Source organism: Jaculus jaculus, chromosome 10 (genome assembly GCF_020740685.1).
Source record: "Jaculus jaculus isolate mJacJac1 chromosome 10, mJacJac1.mat.Y.cur, whole genome shotgun sequence".
Lineage (NCBI taxonomy): Eukaryota > Metazoa > Chordata > Mammalia > Rodentia > Dipodidae > Jaculus > Jaculus jaculus.
Window position 1 is genome coordinate 37,989,116 of NC_059111.1, and position 24,778 is coordinate 38,013,893.

General features: G+C 38.9%; 1 protein-coding gene across 4 annotated transcripts in view; it reads right to left on the reverse strand.

Moving 5' to 3' along the window:
- Positions 1–24,778, reverse strand: part of Senp6 (SUMO specific peptidase 6) — a 134,140-nt gene that overhangs the window by 68,656 nt on the left and 40,706 nt on the right. The window contains exon 6 of one of the 4 annotated variants that reach the window (XM_045160411.1): positions 20,652–20,672. The exons of the other annotated variants lie outside the window; for them this stretch is intronic. Within the exon in view, the coding sequence (XP_045016346.1) occupies positions 20,652–20,672 (21 nt within the window). The remainder of the gene's footprint in view (positions 1–20,651; positions 20,673–24,778) is intronic. 4 annotated transcript variants of the gene reach the window in all.

The following is a 24,778-nucleotide window of genomic DNA, read 5'->3' on the forward strand; positions in this document are numbered from 1 at the left end:
GTTTTTAAAAAGAAACAAAAATCCATGTTTCCATTATTCAAATACTATTGTTTCCTTATTTTTTTTATTTTCTAAGGTTGGGTCTTGCTCTAGCTCAGGTTGACCTAGAATTCACTCAGTATTCTCAGGGTGGCCTCAAACTCATAGTGATCCTCCTACCTCTGCCTCCCAGGTGCTGGAATTAAAGCCGTGCATCACCACGCCTGGCTTCAGTTTCCAATTTATGTTGTAAATATTTTCAGTTAATTAAAAACAAATTAGGGGGCTGGAAGGATGGCACTTGCCTGCAAAGCCTAACAACCCAGGTTCGACTCTCCAGTATCCAGGTAGAGCCAGATGCAAAAGTAGCACATGCATCTGGAGTACATATGCAGCAGCTGGAGGCTCCCAAGTGCCTATTCTCTCTCCTCTCTATTTCTATTTGCAAATAAAAAAAATTTTTTTTTTAAAAAAAGGTGTATGCCATCACACCCAGTACAACCAACTTAAAAAAAACAACAAAAAATAAATCAGACTGAAGAGATGGCTAAGTGGGTTAAAAGCACTTGCTTTAAAAGCCCAATAGCCTATGTTTAATTGCCCAGTACCCATATACAGAAAGATACATAAGGCAGTGCATGTGTCTGGAGTTCGTTTGCACTGGCTGGAGTCCCTGGTGTGCCCGTACTTCAGTTCCTCACTTCTGTTTGCACATAAATAATATTTAAAAATAAAAATCTAAAACAAATTAAATTAAATCAACAAATAAAATAACATTAAATAAACTGGTCTTGAGGCTAATTCCAAAATCAGCACAACAAAATGTTTCCAATAAGACCGGCAATCAGAAAATTGTTTTAGTCTTACAATGATTTTAGTGGGAATATAAGTATACTCGTCTTAAAAATAATAAACTACTATGTCAGGCTCCCCATATAATTAGGTACACTTTTTGGGGGTCATTTTATCTTGCTTTTATTAGCTTGAGTAGACAAAAACCACAAAGGAATATTCTTGTAAGAAACTTATAGCACTATATTGTAAAGGTAAAAGCATTTACAATGCCAAACGAAGCTAACATGAAAAGAGTTGGCAGTACTATATGCATACGAGCAGGTGGTGAACACTGAACATCATGTAACAGGTACTGCTCTCAAGGAGATAGGCTTGTAAGATATAAAAGGAACTCTTTATAGATGAGAAAAATAATCATAATGGTTAATCACATCAAGCAATGACTCTAGAGTCTGAATCCCAGCAAACTGTACTCACATGAATGAGTACCGCAACATCTGGTTAAAAGGAGGAATTTCTGCCCTGCCAAGGTTTTATAGTTTATGAGATTACTGTTGTGACTATGCAGTGGTAGACATAGTGCTGTAAAAGCACAGGTAAGTTTCAGCTCCTAGCCAGGTGTGGTGGCACATCTGTAATCCCAGCACTTGGGATGAGGATAAAGGCCAACCTCAGATACATGAACTGGAGGCCACCTTGGGCTACAAGAGATCCTACTTCTAAAAATAGTATTAATAATGATGATAATAAAGTTTTCATCTCCTAACTGCACAAAATTAAAAATGTATGCTTTTGTAATCTGTATACTTTCACACCAAGTATAATACAATCTGAGGAAAATACAGAAACTCACAGAAACTCTGAGTTTCAAGTTTTTAAAGTCATGGACATGAAAAACAGTAAATATTTTGAAATTCTAATATTAGTAACAAAGAATTATTTGACAGCTATACAAAATCATCTGGAAATGTTCTTTTTTGTCTGCTTATTACTTATAAAATCATAGACCAAAAGCACTAGCATATTCAGATAAATCATATATATGAATAGACAAATGCTACATTAGTGAACTTGGTTCCTTGCAATCTGATACAGTGCTCTGAAGTATGCACACACTGCCCATGAGAATGAATGCATGGAACACGTGCAATACCAATAGTCTTAGCATGAATTATATCATTTGCATTTGCCTCCTTACTTGTTGGTGTGCCCATTCTCTTTCTCTCTCTAATAAATAAATATCTTTTTAACAATACAGCTACAAAAAAAATACAGCTACATTTAATACAATAAGAACTTTTTTTTTTTTCATTTATTTGAGAGAGATAGAGAGAGGGAGGGAGGGAGTCAGAGAGAGAAAATGGGCATGCCAGGGCCTCCAACCGCTGCAAACTCCAGACAGCATCTGGCTTACATGGGTCCTGGGGAACTGAATCTATGCCCTTTGGCTTTGCAGGCAAGTGCCTTAACTGCTAAGCCATCTCTTCAGCCCCCAATAACTTTTTAATGTGTAAGTATTTGTTTGATGAGCAGGTGAATTAAGTTTGTCATACTCTTACTTTCTTTAATTTAGTTATATGTTTTATTTTTGGAGATAGTCTAGCTAGGTAGCCCAGCTGGTTGTCAACTCTATTTCCTGCCTCACTCTTCACTGGTTCTGGAATTATAGGTTTGTGCCCAAAGCACAATTAAAAAATATATATGTATATATATTTTTGGCTAAACGATGTCAAATTAAAATGTATGGTAATTACTACATCTGAGAGAGCCTTCAGTTATGCAGGTATAAATTTCAAAACTCCAAAATGGTATGGTGTTTTTAGTGGATATATATTTGATGCACAACCTCAGGTAGACCAGCCAGGCTGTCCTCAAATTTACCATGTAGCCCAAGCTGGCTCTGAACTCCTGAGCCTCCTACCTCTATTTTTCAAGTGCTAGTACTATAGGGAAGTGCCACAATACCTAGCTTTCAGCTGGTGCTTTTCTATGTCAAATTAAACTGAGGTAGGAGGGTTCACTGTTTGTTGTCTTCCTGTGTACAGAGATGTTGTGCTTCAGTATTAGTTTTGTACAGATGTTTTAGAAGCCCAGTCTTATAGGGCTGGAGAGATGGCTTAGCAGTTAAAGCACTTGCTTACACAGGCAAAGGATTCAGGTTCAATTCCCCACATCCCACATAAGCTAGATGCACATGGTGGCACATATATGTGGAGTTTTGTTTTCAGTGGCTAGATGCCGTGGCAGCCCATCTTCTTTGTCTCTTTCCCTTTCTCTCTCAAATAAATAAAGAAGAATGAAAAATAAAAAAGTCCATTTTTATGACTAAAATTAATTAAAATATTTGTTCAAAACTGTTTGAGTAACGAAGTGCTCCTTTAGTTAAGAGTGATACAGGGAGCTAGAGAAATAGGTTAGTGGTTAAGGCACTGCCTGCAAAGCTAAAGGACCCAGGTTTTATTCTCTAAGACCCACATAAGCCAGATGCACAAGGTGGCACATGCATCTGGAGTTCCATTTGCAATAGCTACAGGCCCAGACATGCCCACTCTTTCTCTCTCTCTCAAAAATAAAAATAGGGCTGGAGAGATGGCTTAGCGGTTAAGTGCTTGCCTGTGAAGTCTAAGGACCCCGGTTCGAGGCTCGATTCCTCAGGACCCACATTAGCCAGATGCACAAGGGGGCGCACACGTCTGGAGTTTGTTTGCAGTGGCTGGAGCCCTGATGTGTGCATTCTCTCTCCCACTCTGTCTCTTTCTGTGTGTCTGTGACTCTCAAATAAATAAATAAAAATAAACCAAAAAATATTTTAATATTAGTATTTTAAATATTTTATAATAGTTTACTTTTTTTAGGAAACCTAATTATGAAATGATTTATTTATTTACAAGCAGAGTGAGAGAGAACTAGAAATAGAATGGATGCACCAGGGACTCTAGCCACTGTAAATGAACTCCAGATGCATGTGCCACTTTGTGCATCTGGCTTTATATGGGTATTGGGGAACTGAATTTGGGTCTCCTTAGACTTTATGGGCAAGCACCTTAACTGCTGAGCCATCTCTCCAGCCCCTGAAATGATTTTGTATTTGCAGAAATGTTACTACATAATTTGGGATTCCCTTATATTTCTCACCCACCCTAATGTTAATACCTAACACTGCCAGCAAGTATGTAGCAAAAAATAATAATAGTAATAATAATAGTATAAAATTACTAGTCCCTGGTTAATGTTAGCTTCACTGTAGTAAAAAGTCAAACTGGGGCTAAGGATGTAGCTCAGTTGGCAGAATGCCTGCCTAGCATGCATGAAGCCCTGGGTTCTGTCCTGTACATGCAGAAAACCAGGCATGGTGGGCACAAGTGGAGGAAGAAGGATCAGCAGTTCAAGGCCAGGATGTGCTATATGAGATCCTGTCTCAAAATAAATAAGCAAGTGATGGCATGCTGTACCCCTCTTTGATGGTCTAGTGGCTAGGATATTTTTTTTGTTTTGTTTGTTTGTTTTTGAGGTTTGGTCTAACTCTAGCTCAGGTTGACCTGGAATGTACTATATAGTCTCAGAGTGGACTGGAACTCATGGTGATCTTCCTAGCTCTGCCTCCCAAGTACTGGGATTAAAGGCATACACCACCATACCCGTTTAGTGGCTAGGATTCTCAAGAAAGCATACTGTCATTTTTTCATATTATAACTTCACTCAGTTACAGATGTGACATTATTTCAGGTTTTACGCATACTCGTCTTTGCCCCACCAAAACATTAACTAGAGCCACTAAAACACATATGCCCCCATCTTGTCTTTTGATGCCACACTGCCTTACAACTCTCTTACATACAGCCCCTTGATATTGAACTTCTGCCCAAACTAAAAAATGGTTTCTAAAGTCAAGTATTAGGCCAGGAGTGCTGGTGTACCCTTTAATCCCAGCACTCAGGAAGCTTGGGTAGGAGGATTGCCATGAGTTCGAGGCCAGCCTAACACAACATAATGAATTACAGGTCTGCCAGGGATAGAGCAGAACCCCAACCTCAACAAATCAAAATAAATAAATAAAAGCCAGGCACAGCGGCACATACATTTAATCCCAGCACTTGGGAGGCAGAGGTAGGAGGATCACGGTGAGTTCAAGGTTACCCTGAGACTATGTGGTGAATTCTAGGTCAGCATGGACTAGAGTGAGACCCTACCTCAAAAAACAAAACAAAATAAACTGGGCGTGGTGGCGCACGCCTTTAATCCCAGCACTTGGGAGGCAGAGGTAGGAGTACCACTGTGAGTTCAAGGCCACCCTGAGACTACATAGTTAATTCCAGGTTAGCCTGGGCCAGAGTGAAACCCTACCTCAAAAAACAAAAACAAACAAACAAAAAAACCCCACAAGATAAATAAATGCATAAATAAATTCAAGTACTAGAGGGCTGGAGAGACAAGTACGCAGTTAAAGGCATTTGCAGGGCTGGAGAGATGGCTTAGCGGATAAACACTTGCCTGTGAAGCCTAAGGACCCCGGTTCGAGGCTCAAATCCCCAGGACCCACGTTAGCCAGATGCACAAGGGGGTGCACACATCTGGAATTCGTTTGCAGTGGCTGAAGGCCCTGGCACGCCCATTCTCTCTCCCTCTCTCTATCTGCCTCTTTCTTTCTCTGTCTGTTGCTCTTAAATAAATAAATAAAAATATTTTTTAAAAAAGCATTTGCAAAGCCTAAAGGCCTGGATCCAATTCCCCAGTAACCATATAAAGTCAAATGTACAAAGTGGCACATGCATCTAGAGTTCGTTTGCAATAGCAGGAGGCCCTGGCACACTCATTCTCTTTTTCCCTTTCTTCTCTTTTTCCTACCCTTTCAAATGAAGAAATAAAAATAAAAACAAAATAAACCTCTTTAACTTGTTTTTCTCAAATTAAACAGACTTTGAAGTCAACTGGTCAAGCTTTAAAAATAATACAAATTTGATATTATACCATAAAATTCACTTCATTTTTAGGAGGAATGGCTCAAGTAACACATATTCATACCAAACAGAAACATAATATATATTTCTCTGATTAAGGTTGTGTTTTTTTTGGAGGTAGGGTCTCACTCTAGCCCAGGCTGACCTAGAATTCACTATGTAGTCTCAGGCTATCCTAAAACTCACAGTGATCCTCCTACTACCTCTGCCTCCCACGTGCTGAGATTAAAGGTGTGCTCCCCCATACCTGGCTGATTAAGTCTTTATACTCATTTATAAGGAATCACATATTGGTTCTGTTGCTAATTTTTTTAAAATAATTATTGTTAAGTGTTACATGAACAAGATTTTTTTTTTTTTTTTGGTAAAATAGTATCAAATATGAGGAGCCAGGCATGGTAGTGCACGTCTTTAATTTCAGCATGTGGGAGGCAGAGGTAGGAGGATTGCCCTGAGTTTGATGCCACCCTGAGACTACATAGTGAATTCTAGGTCAACATGGACTAGAGTGAAACCCTACCTTGAAAAACAAAACATCACAAAAGAGTATTAAATATGAAATTACTACCTTTACAGCCGACTCTTTGTTCACATCATTTTAAAAATTTCAGATGCTTCCCTTGTAACTCTAAGGAGGAAAGTATCACCTGAAGATAATTCTATTTTCAGATACCTTGTGACAGTGACTTAGTGGGATTGTGGGCTGGTTCCATGTCTCTAAAGACAACTTTGGAGTCCTTTTCACAATCACTAGAAACACCTGCAAACTTGTAAAACTTGCAGCTATGTAATATTATCTAATTTCTTTCTTTTTGAGATGTGTCAATGTATTCATAGGCCTTTGTAAATATTTCATGTATTTTCAATGTTTTATCATATTCTTTTAATCTGTAAACCTTTGAAAATCTACTTTTTTACAATAAAAATAAATACTGAAAATTAACTCTAAATTAAAATTAATATGTGCTTCAATTTTATACTGAATCAACAGATTCTTTACTCAGAAAGGGGTGGTGGGGGGAGCAGTTCAAATACCAGATGACATTTTCTTTTTCTAAAAAAATATTTTATGTACTTATTGGAGAGAGAGAGAATGAATGAATGAATGTTGGCAGGCCAGAACCTCCAGCCTCTGCACGAACTCCAGACACATGTGCCACCTTGTGCATCTGGCTTCTGGTACTGGGGAATTTGAACCTGAACCCTTAGGCTTTGCAGGCAAGCACCTTAACTACTAAGCCATCTCTGCAGCCCCCAGATGACATTTTCTAGATTGCTAGTGCAGGCACACATACCATATTCGCAATCCACCTGAAGTCAGGAAAGAATTTCACTAAATGTCACTTACCCATAATAGAAAGTTGGCACTACTTCTTTAAAGTTTGCTTTAGCTAGGTTTTTAAGCTTACAACATACTTAGATGAGCTCAGAATACACAACTGAACAAAATCTAGGAGAAATTAACCTTTTACAACTACCTAGCTTTCATTAGGCCCACTACTAGAAAATTACTGTTATAGACAGCTCCATGTTGCTGGGAAAAACATCCAATCAGATACAGCTTATGGGAGGAAAGGGGTTTATTTTAGGCTTACAGAGTCCAGAGGAACAGCATCAATGGCAGAAGAAACTGGTTCCTTTCATAAATCCAAGCAGAGAGAAACAACTATAGCAAGCACTACCACCAGCAAGCATGAACCCCCAGAGCTCAAACTGCTCTCTCCACACCTTTGGGCTTAATTCAGATCCAGTCTAACCACAGCTTAGGGCTGGACCCCAAGATGTGACCCTAGTGACACACCCCCTACAGCAGGGATCTGTCTACTACGAGCTAAAGTTGCAAGCTCAATTTTAATCAAACACTTGAGTCTATCAAACCATCACAACTACTTTCATTGTCCTATGAATTCCATAGACTTATAGTTCTTTAGATGGTAAAATAAAGAGATAAAAAAAATCTGTTACTCTTCATACATGAGGAAAAAAGTACCTTCATGACTCAGAGAGATAAGAAAGACCTATAGGAACAAAACACTTATAAAGTAAAACCTGAACACACAGGGATTTTTCAGTTATATCTCACAAACAAAGGCTGTGTTTAGACTCTCAGTTTAATGCTCAGCATGTTGAAAAATAAATAAATGGAAAAGTAGTAATTTTAGCTTAGGATCCAAAGCATTATGTGCAAAAATCTAGCTGGCATGGTGGTGCACACCTTTATTCCCAGCACTCGGGAAGCAAAGCTAGGAGGATCACTGTGAGTGTGAGGCCAGCCTGGGACTACAGCATGAATTCCAGATCAGTCCCAGCTAGAGTGAGACTCAACCTAGAAAACAAACAAAAAAGTCAGCCCAACAGTAACTAAGAGACCAAATAAAATGCTCACTAGTATTTCCATTCTAAGGCCTTTCTTACACAAGTGATGCCTCACTTCTAGTTCGCAAGAGCTTTAGTGCCTATAGTTAACCTCCATGAAAGAATTGCAGCACTGTTACTATTAATGTTCAGAAACATAAATTTACACAGTAAGTCAAGCTTCAATACTTATCGCATATCTTCCTAATAAAACTCCTTTAAAATTGGGCAAATATTATTATTCCCATTAACAGCAAATAATGAGCTTACAGGTTACAAGCAAATCTGAGTATTCTAGCATTATTCCAGTAAGACTGTAGGCTTCAAAGGGCTAGATTTTCGGCCTTCTCATAGAAGAGTGACTAGCACATGAAGCCAAAGAATAAGCTGCTACCACAGTAATAAGTATAAGTATAAGAAGGCAGGAAGCAATCAGTACAAGTACTTCAAGACTATTACAAAAAACACATTTGGAGATGGCTTAGTGATTAAGGTGCTTGCCTGCAAAGCTAAAGGACCCAGGTTTGCTTCCCCAGGACCCATGTAAAGCCAGATGTATAAAGTGACATAGGTGTCTGGAGTTCATTTGCAGTGGCTAGAGGCCCTGACATACACAAGCTCTCTCTCTCTCCTCTCCTTTATTCTTTAAGCTCTCTCACACATAAATATTTCTTTTATAAAGGCTGAGGATGTTTAAGTATGGCATGGTGGTGCATACCTTTATTCCCAGCACATTGGAGACTGAGCCAGGAGGATCACTATGGGTTTGGGGCCAGCCTGGGCTGTGTAATGAATTCCAGTTTAGCCTGGGTTACATACCCTACCTAGAAAAAAAAAACCCAAAACACATTTATTTTATTCAAATATAAAGTACTTATAATTATTAAAGCATGCAGAAAATAATGTACTTATGTACATAGAACAGAAAACTTACAGATTATATGAAGGAGTTTATTACAAACATATTATTAAAGGCATAAGGGGCATAGTGGCACATGCCTTTACTCCCAGCACTCGGGAGGCAGAGGTAGGAGGATTGCCGTGAGTTCAAGGTCACCCTGAGACTACATAGTGAATTCCAGGTCAGCCTGGACTAGCGTTGAGACCCTAACTCTAAAAACCAAAAATGAGGACTTCCAGATAAGATAGCAGCGTAGGAACCATACCAAAGCAGCCTAGGGAAGAAAAAGCCAACCCCCCACCCCAAGCAAAATACACACTTTTAATAAAAAGTGAGGTATATAAGAAATTAAAATGGCAGCAGAGAAGTAAGAGAGATCCAAAGCAGCCAGAGCCCACACAGGCAGGCAGATGCGGCTCCAGCTGCGGCAGCAACAGGTCCGCGGGGCCACAGCAGCCAGGCTTAGTTTGAGCCACAGAAAAAGCAAGGTGAGGGGATTTTCCACTCCCATCAGAGCTCTTAGCAAACTCAAGAAACATGAAGAGAGAACAGCAGTGAACAATGGAAGAGCAGATCACCAGGTAGAGGATCATGTGGACTAGCAAAAAAGAACTACAGCCACCATCGAAAACCTTCCCTCCCCCAACGACAGTGCCCAGCTCCAGCAAACAGAGTAACAGTCCAGCGACCTAGCCAGACTACTTGAACCCACAGTGCACCAAACAGGGACCCAATCAGGAGCACAGCATAACTGAGACCAAAATCATCCCAAAAGGTAACTGGGATTAGACCAGGTCAGTACCTGACTAATAAACCTGGTATACAGCCCTGAACCAGAGTGCTAATTGCAACTTCCATATCAGGATAAATTATATGTTAAATCTGATAGATGGTCAGATTTGCCATTCTTAAATAAGCTATATTTAGGGCTTGTTATTTGTTGCTTCTTGATTTATGGTGGCTTTGTTTCCTCTTCTGTTATACATTAGGGATCACTTGGTCACAAGCTGACTTGGAACCATCAACAGACCAAAAATCTTAACCTCTTAGTTGACAGGCTTAAGAGTGTAGGGCAACACACTTCCTAAGGGACTGTGACTTTATTACAGGATCTAGTTGTCATAATATCTACTCTGGCATAAATAATCTGTGCTATTTTTCATTGAATGTGTGCATTGTTTAGTTAAATTTTAGAATCTGCCTGTATTTTCTTCCACTCAGCCTACTTGAATTCTATCATAGCAGGCAAACCCAACATCAAGTGTCAGTTTTGTAGATACTTTGAGAGTCTTAAGAGCCACACCTACCACCTTAAGCTCCTACCCTGAAGATATATAACATCAGATTGATACATCTAATAATACTGCAGCTAACTAGAAAATCCAAGCATTAAATTAATCCAAGATGCAAATATATATATATATACATACATATATATATATATATAAAACAACAAAAGAAACACAAAAAATCAAGATAATATAAATCCATTAAAAACTATTAAGTCTTCAGAAATGACCTCCAGTGAGAACAAGTTAAAGGAAATGCCTGAGAAAGATTTCAAAAGAATGACTATAAATATGTTCAAAGAAGTCAAAGAAGAAATCAAAGGAATAAAAGAGGAAATCAAAAGAATCAACGAAGACACAGGACACCAATTTAATGAAATAAAGAAGTCAATGAAAGACATAAATAAGGAAATAGTAATAATAAAGAAAAACCAGCCAGAATTACTAGCAATGACAAACATAGTTAATGAAATAAAAAAACTCTGTAAACAATCTCACCAGTAGAATGAATGAAGGAGAGGACAGAATATCTAAGCTAGATCTGACAAAGCCCAACAAAGAAAAAGGAAAACTAATAGAAAAGTATGAATGGGAATTTCAAGATATTTGGCACTCTATGGAAAGATCAAACAAGAATTCAGGGTATAGTAGAAGGAGAATTTTACGCCAAAGGCATAGTAGGTGTCTTCAACAAAAATCACAGAAAAAAACTTCCCCTAAATTGGGAAAGAGGTACTGATGCAGATACAGGAATCCTTAAGAACACCAACCAGACAAAATCTGCAAAGAATCTCTCTTCACCATATTATAATCAAACTACCAAACACACAAACCAAAGAAAAAATATTGAAAGCAGTTAGAGAGAAAAATCAAGTTACCTATAAAGGCAAGGCCATCAGGATTACAACAGATTACTCAACACAAACTTTAAAAATCAGAAGGGCTTGGGAGTGATATACTCCAACTTCTGAAAGCTAACAACTGTTAACCAAGGTTATTTTATCCTGCAAAGCTATCCATCCAAATAGAGAAAAAAGGACATTGCACGACAAAAGCAGGCTAAAGGAGCATTTGAAGACCAAACCAGCTCTAAAGAAAATATTTGAAAGAATCCTTTATGCTGAAGAGAAAGAAAAGCACACTTATAAGGAACCTAGAAAAAACAAACACTACTCAAATGCTAGTTAACACGAGAGAGCAAAGGCAAAACCGGAAGACCTACCAAAAAATGGCAAAAATAAATACACAAATTTTAACAATATCTCTTAATATCAATGGCTTCAATGCCCCAACCAAAAGACATAGATTTGCAGACTGGGTTAAAAAGCAGAATCCTTCAATTTGTTGCCTCCAAGAAAACCACCTTTCTACAAAAGATGGACACTATATTAGGGTGAAAGGTTGGAAAACAGTGTTTCAAGCAAATGGGCCTAGAAACAAGCAGGGGTTGCTATCCTAATATCTGACAAGGTAGACTTCAGTACAACATTAGTCAAGAAAAATAAGGAAGGGCCGGAGAGATGGCTTAGCGGTTAAGCGCTTGCCTGTGAAGCCTAAGGACTCCGGTTCGAGGCTCGGTTCCCCAGGACCCACGTTAGCCAGATGCACAAGGGGGCGCATGCGTCTGGAGTTCGTTTGCAGAGGCTGGAAGCCCTGGCGCGCCCATTCTCTCTCTCTCCCTCTATCTGTCTTTCTCTCTGTGTCTGTTGCTCTCAAATAAATAAATTAATTTAAAAAAATAGTTCTTAAAAAAAAAAAAAAGAAAAATAAGGAAGGTCACTTTATATTGATTAAGGGCACACTCCAACAGGAGGACATTACAATACATATATGCACCTAACATGGTGGCTCCCAAATTCATCAAACATACACTATTAGAACTAAGGTCACAGATAACAGCAAACACAGTGGTAGTGGTAGTCATCTGTGAAAAATAAAGAGAGAGGCATCTAGACTAAATGAGGTCATAGAAGAAATGGACCTAACAGATATATATAGGACATTTCATCCAAATGCTGCAGAATATACATTCTTTTCATCAGCACATGAGACATTCTCTAAAATAGACCCTATATTAAGATACAAAGCAAATCTTAACAAATACAGGAAAATTGAAATAATTCCTTGCATTCCATCTGACCACAATGAAATCAAACTACAAATCAATACCAAGAAAAGCTATAGAGCATACACAAAATCATGGAAACTAAATAAGACACTACTAAACAATGAATGGGTCAATGACAAAATCAAGAAGGAAATAAAAAAATTCACAGAGTCAAATGATAATGAGAATACAACATACCAAGCCTTTGGGACACAATGAAGGCAGTCCTCAGAGGGAAATTTATAGTTTTAAGTGCCTATATTAAGAAATTATAAAGGTCTCAAGCAAACGACCTAGTGCATCACCCTAAAGCCTTGGAAAAAGAAGAACAAGACAAACCATAACTCAGTATATGGGAAGAATTTAGATTAGGGCAGATAGAAACCAAAAAATATATTTATATATCCAAAAAAATCAGTGAAACAAAGAGTTGGTTCTTTGAAAGGATAAGCAAGATTGATAAACCCTTAGCCCATCTGAAAAAAAAGAAGAGACACAAATTAATAAAATTAGAGAAGAAAATGGTAGCATCACAACAGATAACAGAGAAATTCAAAAAACTCATATTCTACTAAGTATGAAAATCTGAAAGAAATGGATGATTTCCTTGATTTATATGGCATACCTAAATTAAATCAAGATAAAATTTAATCACTTAAATAGACCTGTAACAAGCATGGAGATCCAAGCTGTTATCAAAAATCTCCCAACTAAAAAACGTCCAGGCCCAGATAGATTCACTGCTGATTTTTACCAGACCTTCAGGGAAGAACTAACACCACTGTTTCTTAGGCTTTTCCATAAAATAGAAAAAGGAGGAATCCTACCAACCTCCTTTTACGAAGCCAGAATCACCCTGATACAAAAACCATGCAAAGATAGAGCAAAAAAAGAAAATTACAGACCAATCTCCCTCATGAACTTAGATGCAAAAATTCTCAACAAAATATTGGCAAACACAATACAAGAATATATCAGAAAGATAATTCGTCTAGACCAAGTAGGCTTTATCCCAGAGATGCAGGGATGGTTCAACATAAGCAAATTGATAAATGTAATACATTATATAAATGGACTGAAGGACAAAAATCACATGATAATCTCACTAGACGCAGAGAACGCATTTTACAAAATCCAACATCCCTTCGTGATAAAAGAGTCTGGGAATAGAAGGAACATATCTTGATACAATAAATGCTATTTATGACAAGCTGACAGCCAACATATTACTAAACGCGGAAATTCTGGAAGCTTTTCCACTAAAATTAGGAACAAGACAAGGGTGTCCACTGTCCCCACTTTTATTTAATATAGTACTGGAAGTCTTAACCATAGCAACAAGGCAAGAGACGCACATAAAAGGGATACAAGTTGGAAAGGAAGAGATCAAGTTACCATTATGTGCAGATGACATGATTCTATATATAAAGGACCCTAAAGACTACCAGTAAACTGTTAGAGCACATAAACACCTACAGCCATGCAGGAAGATAAAAAATAAATACACAGGGCTGGAGAGATGGCTTAGCGGTTAAGCGCTTGCCTGTGAAGCCTAAGGACCCCGGTTCAAGGCTCGGTTCCCCAGGTCCCATGTTAGCCAGATGCACAAGGGGGCGCATGCGTCTGGAGTTCGTTTGCAGAGGCTGGAAGCCCTGGCACGCCCATTCTCTCTCTCTCCCTCTATCTGTCTTTCTCTCTGTGTCTGTCACTCTCAAATAAATAAATAAAAAAAATTTTTTTTAAATTATAAAAAAAAAATAAATAAATACACAGAAATCAGTAGCTAAAAACAAACACACAGAGGATGAAATCAGAGAATCACTCCCATTCACAACTGCATCAATGAAAATAAAGTACCTTGGAATAAACCTAATCAAGGAAGTAAAGGATCTCTACAGTGAGAACTTTAAAACACTCAAGCGAGAAATTGCAGATGACACTAGGAAATGAGAAAACATCCCTTGTTTCTGAATCAGAAGACTCAATATTGTGAAACGGCAATCTTACCAAAAGCAATCCACACATTTAATGCAATCCCCATCAAAATTCTAATGGCATTCTTCATGGAAATAGGAAAAATAATCCAAAAATTCATTTGGAATCTCAAAAAAATCTCAAATATCTAAAATAATACTGAGCAACAAAAATAAGGCTGGTGGTATCACCATACCTGATTTTAACCTATACTACAGAACCATAATAACAAAAACAGCATGGTACTGGCACAAAAGCAGACATGTAGATCAATGGAACAGAATAGAGGACCCAGATGCAAGTCCAGGTAGCTATAGCCACTTGATATTTGATAAAAATACTAAAAATACTCATTGGAGAAAAGACAGCCTCTTTAGCAAATGGTGCTGGGAAAACTGGGTATTTATATGAAGGATGAAAATAGATTCTTCTCTCTTGCCATGCACAAGAATTAAGTCCAAATGGATTAAATACCTTAACATCAAACCTGAAACTCTGAAACTGCTAGAGGAAAAAGTAGGGAAAACCCTTAAACATATTGGTCTTGGCGAAGACTTTCTGACTATAACCCCAATTGCTCAGGCAATAAAGCCAGAGATTGACAGCTGGGACCTCATGAAATTACAAAGATTTTGTACAGCAAAGGACAGTGTGAATAAAGCAAAGAGGCAACCTACAGAATGGGGAAAAATCTTTGTCAGCTATATATCTGATAGAGGATTAATATCTAGAATATACAAAGAACTCAAAAAAACTAAATAATAATAAATCAAACAAGCCAATTAAAAAATGGGATATGGTAGAGCAAAACAGCCAACAGGAATCCTTGTGTGTGTTGGTGAGAGAGGCTGGCTGCAATTTCAGCCAGAAAATGGGATGATGGGGCTATAGACAGAACAATTCTTTTCCTCTGAAAATTTTGGCTAGTAGATGACTTGTGTGTCATGTGTTTAAAAAAAAAACAAAAAAAACAAAGTTAGTGCTTACTTTTATATTTAAGTATTAAAAGGATTCCAACTGATAAAAAAAAAAAAAGAAAAAATGGGCTACGGAACTAAATAGAGTTCTCAAAAGAAGAAATACAGATGGCATATAAGCATCTAAAAAATGTTCCACAGCCCTAATCATTAGGGAAATGCAGATTAAAACTACGCTGAGATTTTATCTCACTCCTATCAGATTGGCTACCATCATGAAAACAAATGACCATAAATGCTTGAGAGGATGCAGAAAAAGAGGAACCCTTCTACACTGTTGGTGGGAATGCTATCTGGTCCAGCCATTGTGGAAATCACTGTGGAGGTTCCTAAAACAGATAAAAATTGATCTACCACATAACTCAGCTATAGCACTCCTAGGCATATATCCTAAGAACTCATCTCATTACCTTAGAAATACTTGCTCAATCACATTTATTGCCACTCAATTCACAATAGCTGGGAAATGGAACCAGCCTAGATGTCCCTCAACTGTTGAATGGATACTGAAGATTATGGCACATTTATACAATGGAGTTCTACTAAGTAGTAAAGAAAAATGAAGTTGTGAAATTTGCAGGAAAATGGATGGATCTGGAAAGGATTATACTAAGTGAGGTAACCCAGGCCCAGAAAGCCAAGCGTTGCATGTTCTCTCTCATATATGGATCCTAGCTACAAATAATTGGATTTATGTGTGAGTAGGAAGAAAACTCAGCAGCAGAGGCCAGTAAGCTAAAAAAGAGATATAAAGGAAAGAGAAAGGAAGGGAGGGGGCTACTTAATAGGATGGTATTGTATATATGCAAGTAGAAGAATAGATGAATGTGGGTGAAAAGGCCTAAAGTGAGGTCAGGGGAAGAAATCGAGTAAAGGAAAGGTGGAGGGGAGCTAATCAAAATCTAAGAGGATATGAATAAATCACATGTAATACTGTTTTGGACAATAGAACACTCAGGAGCCGTAGATTGTTGCCAGAAAATTTTCAATGCCAGGGATGGGATACCTTCCAGTGAATTGTTGGCCAGGGAGGTCCCTGATGCACCCAAAACATTACAGGCCATTGCCGAGGTCCGTGGCTTCCCACCAGGAAGAGATGGTAAGACCCTATTGCTGAAGACTCCACATACTTGGGCTACAAGGCCACTGAGAAATCCTGCTGGAACTGAGGTGATAACCTCCCCCATGCAGAGTAGCTGAAAGAAAGCTGAAGAAGCCATTCTGCATGCAGTTCAATGGGAGAGAGAGAAATCACCAGTGAATATACTCAACAATGAATACTGCAAGCCTTATATTTGGCCAGTCAGGCCAAATGAGCCAATGGGTACAATAGTGGCACATCTATCATGGTGGAAACTAACTGCCCCAATTGGACTGGAGGCCCGCTCCATGAGCGGGGAATACATCCCTGATACTGAAAACTTAAAACAGGGGTAGTCATGAGCCCTAGGGATGTAACGTCTGCTGCTGTCTGGCTAAATATATATACTATGCTTATCAAACAGCCCAGTAAGCACTTCTCTTAATGTTCATACCCTTATATTAATGCTATTCTAACTTCTGGTAGAAAATCTTCTCTTTTCAGATGGCAGTGACCTTGGGACAACTCAGAAGGTATCATGGTACTGGAAAGAAGTGACCACAGTGCTCAGTACTGCAATATCTCTATCATACCTTCCAAGGCTCAGGGTCTAATGCGGAAGAGGTGGTAGAATGAATATAAGGGCCAAACGAAGGGTAGGACTCCTTACAATGTGCTCCCTCCAGACACAAAATGGCCTGCATATCCATGACCTCACAGTGCCTGACACTACCTACACAAGACAGTCATAATAGAAGGAAAAGATCATGACATCAAAATAAAAGACTGACTGAGAAGGGGAGAAGATATGATGGAGAATGGAGTTTCAAAGGGGAAAGTGGGGGGTGGGAGGGAGGGTATACCATGTGATATTTTTTAAAATCATGGAAGTTGTTAATAAAAATTTGAAAAAAACTTAATCATTTAGAGAAGGAGAGATGGTTCAGCAGTTAAGGCACATGTATGCAAAACCTAATGACCTGGGTTCAAGTCTCCGGTACCCACATAAAAGCCAGATGCACAAAGCGGCACATGCATCTGGATTTCATTTGCAGTGGCTAGAGACCTCACTCAGTCTGTATCTCTTCTATCTCTGCTTGCAAATAAAGAAATAAGCAAATAAAAGTATTTTTAAAAACTTAGTCACACATGAGTCAAAAGTTTAAAATATTAAAAGGGGGCTGGCATGATGGTGCACACCTTTAATCCTAGCACTTGGGAAGCTGAAGGAGGAGAATCATTGTTAGTTCAAGGCCACATAACAACATAGTGAATTCTAGGTCAGCCTGGGTTAATGTGAAAAAACCAAACAAACAAACAACAAACCCAGCGAGTTTAAAAAGGGGCTGGGGATATACCTCAGCAGTTAAGTGTGCTGCTTTTAAAGTCCAGTGGCCCTAGTTTGATTCCCCAGTAGCCATATGAAGCCAGATGCACAAAGTGGCATATGTGTCTGGCACACCATTCTTATTCCCCTGTTCTCTCTACTTGGAAATAAATACATAAATAAATCATATGCGTGTGTGTGTGTGTGTGTGTGTGTGTGTGTGTGTGTGTGTTTTCTAGGTAGGGTCTCACTCTAACTCAGGCTGACCTGGAATTCACTCTGTAGTCCCAGGCTGGCCTTAAACTCACAGTGATCCTCCTATCCCTGCCTCTAGCGCTGGTATTAAAAGTGTGCACCATCACACTCAGCTTAAATTTTTTTATTTAGGGGCTGGAGAGATGGCTTAGCGGTTAAGCGCTTGCCTGTGAAGCCTAAGGACCCCGGTTCGAGGCTCGGTTCCCCAGGTCCCACGTTAGCCAGATGCACAAGGGGGCGCACGCGTCTGGAGTTCATTTGCAGAGGCTGGAAGCCCTGGCGCGCCCATTCTCTCTCTCTCCCTCTCTCTGTCCTTCTCTCTGTGTCTGTCGCTCTCAAATAAATAAATAAAATTTAAAAAAAAAAAAAAGAAAAAAAAATTTTTTTTATTTAATTGAGAGAGACAGAGAAGGAGAGAATGGTCATGCCAGGGCCTCCAGTGACTACAGATTGTAGATCTATGTGCCATTCTGTGCATCTGGCTTACGTGGGTTCTGGGGAATCAAACCTGGATCCTTAGGCTTCGCAGGCAAGCGCCTAAATCGCTAAACCATCACTGCAGACCTGGTAATAATATATATTTTTTAAAGTTTAAAAGGTGGGTGCTGGAGAGATGGCTTAGGGGTTAAGGAGCTTGCCTATGACGCCTAAGGACCCAGGTTCAACTCTCCAGATCCCACATAAGCCAGATGTACAAAGGTGAGGCAAGTACAAGGTCACATATGCCCACTAAGTGGCAAAAGCATCTGGAGTTCAACTGCAGTGGGTAAGGCCTTGGGGCCAATTCTCTTTCTCTCTTAGACTGGGTGTGGTGGCACATACCTTTAATCCCAACACTTTGGAGGCAAAGGTAGGAGATCAGTGTGAGTTCAAGGCCACCTGGGGCTACATATTGAATTCCAGGTCAGCCTGGGCTAGAATGAGATCCTACCCCCCCAAAAAAAAAATTATCTATTTATTTTAGAGAGAGAAAGCAGGAGAGAGAGAGAGAAAGAGAGAATGGGCATGTCGGGGCCTCCAGCCACTGCAAATGAACTCCAGACTCATGCACCACCTTGTGCATCTGGCTTACGTGGGATCAGGGGAAATCAAACATAGGTCCTTTGGCTTTGCAGGCAAGTGCCTCAACTGCTAAGCCATTTCTCCATCCCTAAGTTTGAATTTTTGAAGTGGCAAATATTTCTACCCACTCTACACCTTTAAAACAAAATTTTATAGTTGAAACACAAAATTAAATAAAATGACAATGTCTGTTCTTTGACATTCACCAAGTTGTATGAAAATATTGCTTTAATTTACAAATGTTCATGAATGGTTTGGGAGTTGAGAGTGTGAATTTCATGTAAAACATATGAGAAACTCGTGGAAACATGAAAAGAAAGTGTGGTAGTTTAAATGTATGGCTCCACAGACTCAGGGATTTTCTTTTTTTGAGGCGAGCTCAACAGACTGGCCTTCTTGTTAATGAGACAGAGAACTGGTGTGCCAGTGCCTCCAGCCTCTTGTGCTACCTTGCACATGTGTGACTTTGTGTAAGCATCACCTTTTGCATCTGGCTTACGTGGGATCTGGGGAGTTCAACATGGGTCCTTAAGTCTTTTCAGCCCAACTGAGGCATTTTTGATTAAACTTCCTATGTGATCCCCTAGCAGGTAGATCGCTGCTACAGGGTGCATGTCACTGGGGGACAGACCTTAGAGTACAGCCCTACGTTGTTGGAGAGAAGTTTGGGGTACCTGTTTTGTAGTGCTGGTTTATTATGGTATCTCTCTGCTACGTATTTACGGAAGTAAGCCATCTTCTTCCCCCACCGATAGTGCTTCCCTGGAATCTGTCAGCCAGAAATAAACCCCATATTCCCTTGTCCCAGCAACACGAAGCCAGCCACAACAGAAAGGGACATGTACATGTACAAAAGTTCTCCAGACTTATGAGAAGCATTATTAGGACCTCTGTGTTAGAACAATTCCAGTCATGCCACTATTAAAGAAATGTATGCTCCTAAAGTTTCTCATGACACATATTATTCATACTTCTAAGATTGTGTGGCCACCAGTGTTCTTGTGAAAGGCTCAATAGAACAAAAAGATGATAGAGGAATTTTGTTAGAAAGTTTGGAGTCAAAATATAAACATTTGGTATTTAAGTTTCTAACCCCAAACTAAAGGTATTTTAATTCTACTGCCCCGCCAAACTCTACTAAACAGTAACAAGATTGTTATTAAGTTATCAATAAAATATAAAAAGGTTTTTGTTTGTCTATCTGTTTTTCCAGGTAGGGTTTCACTCTAGCCCAAGCTGATCTGGAACTCAGTCTATAGCCCCAGGCTGGCCTTGAACTCACAGCTATCCTGCTACTTCAGATTCCCCAGTGCTGGGACTAAAGACATGCACCTGCACCACTACAACTGGCTGAAATGTTTTATTTTAAGGTAAACATATATCATCATAAGTATAACCATCAATGTAAAATTAGGAAAGGATTACACTGAAATACCACCCATAAGCAAAATATATTGTACTATTGGGTTTTCATAAAAAACTTTTCATAAAAAGTTCATATGATGAACTCTAATTCAATGAGTATTGTTCAGAGCATATAATTGCATTTTATTGCTAAACCCATGATCAAATTTCATCAATATTAGCTTACCTTTCTTTTCGGTCCTGATTGCTTAAAACATAAAAAAGAAAAAAAAAAGTAAGAGGCAAGACCTCACTATTCATAAGTCAATGTAGTTGTAATTAATATAATCAAAAAAGCAAAACTGTAATGCGACCAACTTGCTGTAAAGACATTGTGCATATATGTTAAAGCATGCTTAAAAATTTCCCATTATTGTAAATACACAAAATAACTTAATCTAAGTCAAGTACTTAGCAGAAAAATATGGAGTAAACTACAAAAAAAAATGCACTATTTTAACACAGTGACACAAACTGTTTTCAAGGAATAATGCTAGTGGGGAAAATTTTGAATGGTTTCAGGACAAGTGAATCCTTTGAACTCAAGACAATCAAAACCTAATCAGTCACACAAGGTATACATGTATCACTAATTCACAATTCCTATTAATGTGTATTATTTTCATGTTTATGTATAAGTTAAACATAACTTCCATTTTTTTTTTGTTTTGTTTTGTTTTTTCAAGGTAGGGTCTCACTCTAGCCCAGGCTGACCTGGCACTCACTCTATAGCCCCAGACTGGCCTTGAACTCACAGCCATCCTCCTTCCTCTGCCTCCCAAGTACTGGGATTAGAGGTGTGTATCACCATGCCTGGTCTCCCACCCATTTTGTTGAGGTAGGGTCTCACTCTAGGCCAGGCTGACCTGGAACTCACTCTGAAATACCAGACTGGCCTCCAACTCAGCGTCTTGTTTTGTTTCTGAGACAAGGTCTTACTTGGTAGACCAGGCAAATTTTAAGCTTATAGTAATCCTCCTGCCTTGGGCTCCCTCATAAGGGCTGATTATAGAAGTTTGCCATTACACATGCATTAATTTTTTTTTCCTCCACCGTAATTAAATTTGACTTTCAAAAGTAGGACTCAGTCAAACTCATATTCCAATACTACTTCTCATCAAGGTCCTTTTTCATAATATGCCAATCACTCATTTTAAAGGAATAAAACTGAAGAGAACATTCAATGACTTGTCTCTCAACTTTAAAATCTTATGTGTATGGATGCATATGCGCACAATGGGACAAACTTGAGGTATTATTCCTCAGGCACTGTCACTCACTTTTTAGTTTCTGATAAAGTGTCTTTCACAAGCTTTTTAGACTAAACCAGTTGCGCAGAGAGCCCCAGGACTGCATGGCAATGTGCCACTGTTCCTAGCTTTTTAAATGTAGATTTTGGGGAATGAACTCAGGTCCTTATATTTGCAAGGTAAATACTTTACCACTGAGCTACTTATGCCAGTCAGACCACAGTTGGAATAAAAGGGCTGGAGAGATGGCTTAATGGTTATGGTGCTTGCCTGCAAAGCCAAAGGACCCAGGTTCGATTCCCCAGGACCTATGTAAGCCAGATGCACAAGGTGGCACATGCATCTGGAGTTTATTAGCATTGGCTGGAGGCCCAGCACATCCATTCTCTGTGTGTGTGTCTTTGTTTTCATTCTCTCTCTCAAATAAAAAATTTTAAAAAAATAATCACTTAAAATGTTTATTCATTTGGGGCTGCAAAGATGACTTAGCAGTTAAGGCATTTGCCTGTGAAACATACCCAAGTTCGATTCCTCAGGACCCACATAAGCCAGATACACACGATGGCACACGTATCTGGAGTTTGTTTGCAATAGCTGGAGGCCCTAGCATGCCCATTCTTTCTCTTTCTCTATCTGCCTCTTTCTCATTCTTTCTCTCTCTCAAATAAATATATTTTAAAAATAGATTTATATTTAAAATGTTTATTCATTTACTCTGTGTGTGTGTAATGTGTATACATGTGTATGCACATGTAGATTTCAGAAGTCAACATCAGGCACCTTCCTCAATAACTCCTCCACCCAACTTTTGTGAGAAAAGGTCTCTCCATTAATCCAGGAACTCACTGCTACATTGGCCGCTGAGTCTTTAGTCTCCTCCCGTCTCTTCTTCCCAAGCCTTGGGATTTCAGGTATGAACTAAAACACCTGGTTTTGCATGGGTTCTGGGAGGAATCAGGTCCTCATGCTTCCAACCAAGCAGTTTACCTGCTGAGCCATTTGCTCAGCTCTTGGAAATCTTTCTAGTGTTTTCAAACACAAGTAGACTCTGGCCTACTGACTTAAATCTTCAGTTTTCCAAACATTATAGATAACTCATTCATGATTGTGGTTGAATGAAAATTAATTCAGGTCGCTGTCTTTTGAGAAACAGTATTTCACCTCTATAAACTATATCTAATCATTTATGAAAATAAACAATGATACAGTTGCAAGGCACAATAAGGTCTAAGACCTAGAATACAGTATAAAGCACAATCCAATTTCCCAAGTTTAATCATTTTTAAAGAATAAAATGTAGGGGCTGGAGGGATGATTAGGCAATTAAGGAGTTTGCCTGCAAAGCCAAAGGAACCAGGTTTGATTCCCCAGGACCCATATTAGCCAGAAGCACAAGGGGGCGCAAGTGTCTGGAGGTCATTTGCAGTGTTGGAGGCCCTAGCACGCCCATTCATTCTAATTCTCATTCTCTCTCTCTCTCCCTCCCTCCCATTCCCTCTTTCTCTGTTAAATAAATAAAAATAAAATATTTTTTAAAAAAGATTAAAATGTGGGACAGAGAAGAACTGGTTTACTGTGCAAATAATTCCAAAGAAATGAATAACTTTAAATCAGTAATAACTGAAAGACTTAAATGGCAAAACAAATCATTTGATTATAAAATTTAAATTAACATGTCATCTCAGACTGTATGTGCAGAATGTCAAGACCAGCATTTTAAGACAGTATTTCAGTGTGTTGAGTGTGAGCACACTACTTGTAATTACTTTTATCTTTTAGTCTCGGTTTGTGCCACGGGTCGGCCAGAGAACCTGACTTGTCTGTGTACCTTCCTTTCAACAAGCCCATTTTTGGAGTACAGTAATTTTTGTCAGTTGAATTTCTTAAAAATCTTATGTGAAAATATTAACATACTTAAGCAAAACAAAACCTTTCTTTTCATCATTTTAAAGTATGAGAGAAATTTGTTTTTTAAGTAAAAAATCTATATTGGAGCTGTCAAGAAGATTCAGTGGTTAAAGCTGCTTATTTGCAAAGCCTGAATGAAGGCCCAGGTTTGATTCCCAAATACCACAGACCCAGATACAAAGTGGCAATGCATCTGAATTTTCCTTTGTAGTGTTTAGAGGTCCTGGTACATCCATACTCATTCTTTCTGTCTACCTCTTTGTCTCTGTCTCTCTCTATAATAAATATATTAAAGTCATTTTTTAAAAATCTATATTGTAGCAAGTTTTCATTGATGTCTGTACACTTCAAATATGGTAAATATTTACAAGCCCCAAACACATTGTTAATGAACAGCAAACCTAGGCTAATATTCTTAAAAATGAAGAATACCACATAAAATGTATATGGAAAAAAAATTCAAAGCCAGGTGTGGTGGTGCACACCTTTAATCCCAGCACTCGGGAGGCAGAGGTAGGAGGATCGTCATGAGTTTGAGGCCACCCTGAGAATACAGAGTGAATTCCTGGTCAGCCTGGGCTACAGTGAGACCCTACCTCAAAAAACAAAAACAAAACAACAAAAAACATTCAAAACACAGCAGAATAACTCCTACAACCTAAGAAAGTGAGTCAACTGAAAGGAGGTTGTGGCATTAAAAATGGTTTTAGGGGTTGGAGAGATGGCTCAACAGTTAAGGCACTTGCCTGCAAAGCTTAACGACCTCGGTTCAGTTCGTCAGTAAACATGTAAAGCAGCTGCACAAAGTGGCACATGCTTCTGGAGTTCATTTGCAGCAGCTAGAGGCACTGACATGCTCATTTCTCTCCCACTCTCTGCTTGCAAATAAATTTTAAAATATATATTTAGGAGGCTGGAGAGATGGCTCAGCAGTTAAAGAGCTTTCCTGCAGAGCCTAATGACCCAGGTTCAATTTCCTAGTATCCATGTAAAGCCAGATACACAAACTTGCATAAGCATCTTGAGTACATTTGCAGTGTTAGGGCCCCAGCACATCCTTCTCTCTCTCCCTCCCCCTTGCAAATAATAATAAATTACACATATAAAATGTTGGGGCTGGAGAGATGGTTTGGCAGTTAAAGCACATGCCTGCAAA